Source organism: Lycium barbarum, chromosome 9 (assembly GCF_019175385.1).
Source record: "Lycium barbarum isolate Lr01 chromosome 9, ASM1917538v2, whole genome shotgun sequence".
Lineage (NCBI taxonomy): Eukaryota > Viridiplantae > Streptophyta > Magnoliopsida > Solanales > Solanaceae > Lycium > Lycium barbarum.
In genome coordinates, this window is record NC_083345.1 from 114,055,701 (window position 1) to 114,064,188 (window position 8,488).

General features: G+C 33.0%; 1 protein-coding gene across 2 annotated transcripts; it reads right to left on the minus strand.

Annotated features, from left to right (window-relative positions):
• Window positions 1–1,680: 1,680 nt before the first annotated feature.
• Window positions 1,681–7,981, minus strand: LOC132609497 (probable E3 ubiquitin-protein ligase RHG1A). Of its 2 annotated transcripts, none has more exons than XM_060323504.1 (6): window positions 7,821–7,981; window positions 4,222–5,225; window positions 3,851–3,901; window positions 3,672–3,770; window positions 2,935–3,099; window positions 1,681–2,020 (listed from the first exon to the last, which is right to left on the minus strand). In XM_060323504.1, the coding sequence occupies exons 2-6, from the start codon at window positions 5,200–5,202 to the stop codon at window positions 1,889–1,891; spliced, it is 1,428 nt and encodes a 475-aa protein (XP_060179487.1). In that variant the 5' UTR covers window positions 5,203–5,225; window positions 7,821–7,981; the 3' UTR covers window positions 1,681–1,888. The 2 variants fall into 2 exon arrangements, with proteins under 2 accessions (XP_060179487.1, XP_060179488.1); XM_060323505.1 differs by lacking the exon at window positions 7,821–7,981 and adding an exon at window positions 5,966–6,639.
• Between the last annotated feature and the right edge of the window lie 507 nt (window positions 7,982–8,488).

Below are 8,488 nucleotides of genomic sequence, written 5' to 3' on the forward strand. Positions count from 1 at the left end.
CGTCCATCTGACGTATCTTATCCAGAGACAGATTACAACAAAAATGACTCATGAAGATAGCTAGAAGCAAGTAACATTCTTTTGCGGCTTATACGTCATTTTTGTGCAATTCTAAATGTGAATTAAGTCCCCGTATCTTATTGGCGAAATTGAATGCTTGAAATTCAACAGATCCTCTCTTTTCTTCTTGAAAAATAACTGAATGACAGAATTTCTCACTATAAAAAAAATTCCTCTTTCTTTATTTTACAGATATGGCCTATCCTTCCACCCAAGTGGACTATTCTCTCCTTATGGAGTTTTTAAGTAAGAGAGATACTCTTGCGCAAGGCGAAAGATCGATTTCCTTCACAATTCTAAAAAGATTTTCAAGTCTAATAAATTGTATTTGAGACATAAGTGTATGTCATCCTTCATAATTCATATGGTAGAAGAAATCAAGAATATTATAATTTGAACGCAGATACTAAAAATAATCAAGAAATAATTCAAAACAGATAGTCCTAAGCCCCAAATGCAACCATGTTCGTTAGCCCTAAACTGCATTAGCTGTACTTCACTGTCAGTTCTTTCAGACATGTAGTGTTGAAGAGGTTAGTATGCAAAAAGTGTGTTCCAAATTATCAGACGATTATTAGGGGATGTTCAACTGGACGTAGAAATTAAGAAAGGAAAAGCTTGTAACTTGTAATCATAAGCATATAATAAAAATTTGTGATTTTGAGATCATATCACACTACAAGAAAGTATAGAAATGGCAACAAAAAATTTAATATTTTGCAACAACTTAATTTTATTGTTGGCAAATGAACTTTTTTATTGCCAAAGAATTTAATTTTGTTGTCATAGTATTGATTATTGTTGCAAAAAGTACTTTTAGCAAAAAAAAAAAAGTTATTACACGTTGTTGCAATAACAGCCGGTGGGAAAAGTATATGCAACAAAAAAAAATGTTGTCAAAAATACTTTTTGCAACGATAATCAATCTATGACAACAAAATTCATTAAAGATTAAATTAAAATTTTGAGAAGTTCTAACTACTTTCAAATTTAAAAAAGCATCATTCTAATAAAAGCATGGGCAGATAAAGTGGAATAAAGGAGTAATAATCTTTAGCGTTAAAGTGTTATGGTTCTCCATCGCTTGTGAAAGTAATAACATACACACTTTATCAATAGAATCTTACATCTATTTGAGAGAAAAACACAAACCACTTGGGGTAAAATGAAAAATAAAAAGTGACCTTGATTGGTTGGACTTCCTACTTTGGATACTGAAAATTGATACTCCGTCAACCAAAGGTCCAGAATGACAATCATTTCAAATGGAGACCATCTTTAATAAATTCCAACAATCCAAGAACACAAATAAATGTGAACATCAAATGATGAAAAGGGGACCTCTTTCCGGCAATTCCAACCTATGTTGCTTGGACTCTTCAATAATGTTGACAGGTGTGTGCCTGAACCTCCAAAAATAGGATTCAACACGAGTGCGACAACATTTTCTGAGAGTCCGAGCAACATTGATTCCAATCAACTTATCTTATTGAGCTTCTCTCTAGGGTTGGTTCTCCTCTGATCGTAAATCATCTTTAAAACCGAGTATCATAGTGACAAATGCGGATAGAGTAGCATATCAAATCCGAAAGTTGAGGTAGAGATGACAACACCAGTAAGTGAATTACAAAACACTACAAGGATTTAAGGATATAAATATCAATGTTCATCAGCTATCACCACAAAGCCTGTACTTGGCTTGGGTTTATTGGTTGATGTGACAACAACTTTATATGTACACAAAAGGGAAAAAAAATTCAAACAATGAACAGAAACATCTCCCCATCCCTCCAACGTGATGAACTTGTACATGGGCAAATTATTGAACCTAAGATGGAGCTGCTTCAGCTTTGCAAATAGGACACCAATTCTTGAGCTTCAACCAATTTTTTACACACTCCACATGATACCCATGCTCACATTCCAACCTTCCTATTTCATCTCCAATCACATACTCTTCCTGCAAAATATGTCATGTAATACGTAACTGAGTTCCAACTTTGAATTAATTTTGGTGTGCAACATCCTAGATGCAGGCAGTGGTGGAGATACCTTCCCACAACGGGTGTTATCCGACACATTTCATAAATAAAGTCACAGATATATACACAGTCAAACCTCTCTATAATAACGTCATTTGTCCGATTATTTTTTGGCTGTTATAGCGAAATAATGCTATGGATAACATATAATATAACATAACATGAACAATCGGTTCCAAAGAAAACTAGGCCATTATACTGAAATGTTGTTATAGAGGATGACTATTACGGTGAGGTCTAACTATATGTGTGCGCGCCCACATGCATTGTAAAACAATATGTCTATACACACCGACAAAGCCTGAAAATATTATCAATTTGGGACAAGAAGTAAAGCCTAAGAACCTCCACAGCCTTGAGCCAAACCCGCATATATGTTAAGCAGTGATAATACGCCGACACTACATGTAGAAAATCTTGTGCACATCACTAGATGCATGGAACAGTCAGACTGCATAATTGACCAAAATGTTGAAAGATCAGAAGTACTAGTAACAGAACTAAGTTTAGTGACACTCACTCTAACTGTGGCTCTAACTATTAGGTCAAGAATTTTTGCACTCCATCGTGTTAAAGTTTGGACAAGGCATAAACACAGAGAACCTTCCTAAATAAAAGTTACCTAATTGATGAACTACAACATCTTAGGATGTACAACGTAAAACTAATATAGTGTTAACTGCACTTCAAGCAAAATTGCATCGGTTAAAAAATATCAAAGTGACAAAACAAGGAGCTACAGACTTAGAAAGGAAGGTGAAAACATCACGAATGATGTATAAATAGGTACTTCGGAATATACAAATTTATGCTTGAAATAAGTGGTAAATACCTGACAAATCGTGCATTTGACCTCATCTTCATTCCCATTGCTTCCAAATTCCCCTATTTCTGAAGGCATAGCATGATAAATGCTTTTCCGGAGGCACTTTGACAATGCCTCCTCTGACAGAGCTGTGCTAACACTCCCCATCCTCTCCTCGAGAGCTAATAATTCCTGTTAACAGACAAAAGATTAAGTTCTTCAGGCCGTAAAAGGTATTACTACAACAACAACAAGAAAATGCCCAGTTAAATCCCACAATGTGGGGTCTGGGGAGGGTAAAGTGTACGCAGACCTTACCCCTACCTCGGAAGGTAGGTAGGCTGTTTCCGAAAGACCCTCGGTTCGTAAAAGGTATTACTATCGGTGGGAATTTATCTTTTATTCAACCTAGAAATGTTACATAGAAATATATTATTTTTGTTCCGAATAAAAATACTACTCAATAATCTTTAAGCAGTTGGATGAACCTCACCTCATCACCCCAAAAAGTTTTTTTGTTTTTTTTTTTCCATTTTTGGCCCGTCAGACATTACCAAAATACACAAAACATAAACACTGATTATATTTACGTATACAATATCTATATAACATAATATTTATACTTCATATACAAAAATTGCCAGCTATTATTTTTTAGAGCGGTCCAAAACGGTAATTACCCAAAAAGAAAACCTTGACATTTTGATGAAAATGAGTATTGGTAAACATAATCAGTAATCGTATACTGGAGAGAAAACACAGACCTCATAGGACATATTGTCTATATCCAGCCTCATGGCTCTATGCTGGTCGTAGAAGTTAAGTCCACCAAGAAACAAGTTGGTCTCCAACACAAGTAATTGCTGTACATGGAAAATATAGGAGTTCATCATAAATATACATAACTCCTGAAGGGTCAGAAACACTCAAAGGTGGACTATACCTCATATGTTAATTCTTCATCTTGTTCCATTCTCTCAAGTGCCACCAATACCTGTACAGAAAAGCATTGACCAAAGTGAGATACCCTAATCATCAGGTAAACGTGAGCCAAAAAAAGAAGAGTATTTTTCAATTTTGGTTCGTCAGCCGAAATTTTACGGGCGCTTGCCAAAATATACAAAAACCTATACAATGATCGTGTATATTATATGTATATTTATGTATATTATATACATATTTTGTGTATACAATATGTATATTTATACTTAATATGCAAAACCTATACATTTGCTCGCTATTATTCTTTTGAGTGGTCCAAAAATGTAATTATCCCAAAAAACAAAGTGACCGAGATTCTTTTGGGTAAAATACCTGAGCAACTCCATCCATGTTATATCGCTGCAAGGCATCACGGTTCATTAATTGGTTGATGCCAAGTTCTGTAGAAGTGCTGGACACTGCAGCGGGAAGATCTTCAATATCATTTCCAGGAAAACTATAAGCACTTGAATCACTTGAAGAGGCATCTGAGAAAAATTGACTCGATGACTGCAGACCGAGATTTGGATATTCGGGCTGAGATGATGAATCTCGTATTGAATCCCTAAACCTAGGCACATTCACTGACCTACGAGTCCTTACTGATACAGCATTTCGACTATCCTCCCTAATATCAAAGTTTCTACTACTCCTTGAATCAGAAATTGAGATACCACGAGTCGGACGAATGACATCACTTACTTTCTTCCCTTTAGAGGATGAAGTGCTTTCACATTCTGAATTTCTTCTTTTTACCATGTCCCTTCTACTAAATCTTGAATCCGTTGTCGAACAACTCTGTGGAGAGACATCTGAGCCTGAAGAATTGCATTTTAGATTTCTCGGTATGTATCCAGCCCCACTAGCAGTGCCCCTTGTGGGACCTACTGGACTATTTTGATTGGAATACTTGGGACTAAATAATCTACGAGGTTTACTGCTGGAAGCTCCACTAGAGCAACCTACTTCTGTCATCGTAATTTTACTTGATCCAGTATCTCGAATTGCTGAATCTAACTTCTCGTCCTTGAGTGACTTTCTAGAATTAGGCATTGAAGACAATGATGTCCTACATGAACTACTTCCAACAACTTCTTTTCCATTTGAAGAAGTGAAAGAAGGCCGCAGCGGTCTTGGTTTCTCTGTTGAACTTCTAACTTGCGGGCTCTTCATAGAGTTGAACCGGCTGCTGCTGCATCCATATCGGGAGCACAACTGAACATTTTCATCCCTGCTGTCAGCTATGTCCCTCAAACCTCTTTTGGGAACGTAAAGCCCATTATTACCAGCTCTTTTGCTTGAATATTCATCCATAGATTACATACAACCTCTTTTTTCTGTCAAAACAAAAGTATCGTGAAGTTAAAGACTTACTCTTAGCAAATTAGGACAGGACTACCATACAAATTTCCAGTTAACTATTATAGCAATTAGCGAGTTTCAAGAAGAATGATCAAGTATATTGCAATAGAGAAAGAACCTCATTCATACCACTCTGACATTCGCTTTCAAGATGATGAATATAAGGAAAACCTCAAGCAAAAATAAATTCATGAATTCATAATTCATAGATGACGAAAACTTTCTCTAAAGTATAACCTCAAGCTATAAGAATCTTTCAACGGAAACACCAAAAGTAATATTATTAGGAAGAGAAGCAGCAACTACATTTGCTGATCCGATGCATTCATTGTTATGATGATTTGACATATTTTACTACATTTGCTGCAACCTTTCTTCTTTAACTGGACTTGGGACCCTATGCGAAACTCACATAGGTGGCAAGTAAAGCTCAATACTACGTAAAATTGCTCACACAGCTGAGCTCTGAATATCACAGATATAAATCCATGAACATATGCCTAAATTTTAATATATGATTTACTAATAAATAAAATCGTCTCTCATCGTTTCCTTATAAGCTATTCCAAAGATCAGACTTAACGAACTATCGAGCAATAAGAAAAAAAAAATACCAACTAAAGAAAATTTTACTAAGCAAACAAAAGGGAAAAGGAGGAGGAAGGGAGCAACATAATCAAAAGGATAATAACAGTTATGAATTCAAAGGTTGAACCTTTAGGGCTCGTTTGGTACAAGCGATAAGGATAATATTTGACTAATCCCGGGATTATATTTGAGATGAGTCTATCCCACGCCCGATTGGGATAAATCGCGGTATAACTAATCCCGGGATAACTTGTTTCCAACCAAACAACCCCTTACAGACTTGAAACAAAAGCTATTCAGAAAATCTCAGAAAACAAAAGTAGATATCAAGATTTCATCTTTAGGAACATAAGTAGCCAAAAATAATACTAATAAAATCAAAATAGAGAATCCCAATAAAATTGAGCATAACAAGAAAAAATCCAATCAAAATGAAAACAATACTATTGGAGTCTACAAAAGGGAAGCCAACAAGCATTGGAAATAAAAACTTGGAGACAAACTCATGTCAAGAAAATCATACTGTTAACATATCATTAGTCAAAGACCATTTAAAAAGCCTTTTTAGTTCTCTAAACATCAAAATATTATGAGGGGAAAAAAAAGAAAAATTAAAACCGGTAACTCCAATCATAATTGAGCATAATAAGAAACAATAAAAAAGGAAATATCAACTTTTAAATTGAAAATATTACCATAGAGCACATCAAAATAGGAACTTGGAAACAAATACATATCAAGAAAATCAAATTATTGACATACCATCAGTTAAAAGACTTGAAATAACTTTTTCAGTTCTCTATAATATCAAATATTAACAGAAAGAAAAAAAGAATTTCATAATCCCACTAAAATTAAGCATAAATAAACAATAAGAGTGAAAAAATCAAAATTTGAAATGAAAAATTACCATGATAGCCTATCAAACAAGCCAGAGCACATCAAAAATAGCAACTTGGAGACAAAAAACATATCAAGAAAATTAAATTATTGACATATCATAAGTTAAAAGACTATTGAAATAACTTTTTTAGTTCTCTCAAAAATAACAAAATATTAAGAGAAAGAAAGGAAAAAAAAGAAAACATAATCCCACTAAAATTTAATTTAACATCAATAAGAAACAATAGTCCAAAAAATCAATTTTTTATATGAAATATTACCATAAGAGCCTACCAAACAAGTCATCAGTCAAAAAAGAATATATCATCAGTCAAATACTATTAAAATAACTTTTTCAATTCTCTAAATATCAAAATTAAGAAGGAAAAAAAAAACATAATACCAATAAAATTTAGCATAAATAAGAAACAATAAGAGTGAAAAAAAATCAATTTTTAAAATAAAATATTACCATAAGAGCCTAACAATCAAAAATAGCACCTTGGATAAAAACTAATATCAGGAAAATCATATTATAGACAAATCATCAGTCAAAATAATTTTTTCAGTGCTCCAAAATATCAAAATATTAAGAGAAAGAAAAAAACATAATACAAATAAAATTTAGCATAAACAAGAAACAATAAGAGTGAAAAAGAAAATCAATTTTTAAAATAAAATTTTACCATAAGAGCCTAACAATAAAAAATAGCAACTTGGATAAAAACCCATATCAACAACATCATATTATTAACATATCAACAGTCAAAATAATTTTTTCAGTTCTCTAAAATATCAAAATATTAAGAGAAAAGGAAAAAACAAAATAAGAACCAATAAAATTTAGCATAAATAAGAAACAATAAGAGTGAAAAAAAAAATCAAATTTTACAATGAAACTTATTACCATAAGAGCCTATCAATCAAAAATAGCAACTTGGATAAAACCCCATATCAAGAAAATCATATTATTAACATATCATCAGTCAAAAGACTATTAAAATTAGCTTTTTTTTTTCAATTCTTTACACTCAAAACCATATCAAATATTACAAGAAAATTGCATTACAATTATAAAATATTTAAGATAGAAACTTTACTTATTTGTTCCTCTTCCTTCTTGCTGTTCTTCTTCTTTACACAAAAGCAAATGAAAAAAAAGGACCTTTTTAGAGAGAGATAAATAATAAAGAGAGAGAGAGAAACGTGTTAATTATGTAAAGATCCGAAGCAAGTGGAGAGGGCTAAGAGCCCGTTTGGATTGGCTTATAAGTTAGCTTATAAGCTGTTTTCAGTTTTTTTGAGTGTTTGGCTGGCCAGCTTAAAGTCATTTTATGTTTAAAATAAGCTCAAAAAAATAATTGGACTTATTTGACTTAGTTTATCTAAAGCAGCTTATAAGCTGAAAACAGCTTATAAGCCAAAAAAAATAAGTTGGACTACCCCAACTTATTTTTTTCAGCTTATAAGCTGCAAACAGCTTTAAGCTGTAAGCCAATCCAAACGGGCTCTAAACGTGAAAGAGAAATAAATTCTCAAACAGATAAATACTGAAATGCCGTCCTACCAATGTATTAACAAGTAATATTAGCCGTTGGATCAAAGTTGTGTATATTTTTTTTTTATTGTTTATATAAAGTCAAAAATTATGGACCACCTTTACTTGTGTCCCCACTTAACTAAACTCTAAAACAACACTACTGACTCTAATTTTTTATTTTTTATTACAGAGACAAGAAAAGGTAAAATTAATTTTTGCCAAAGTACA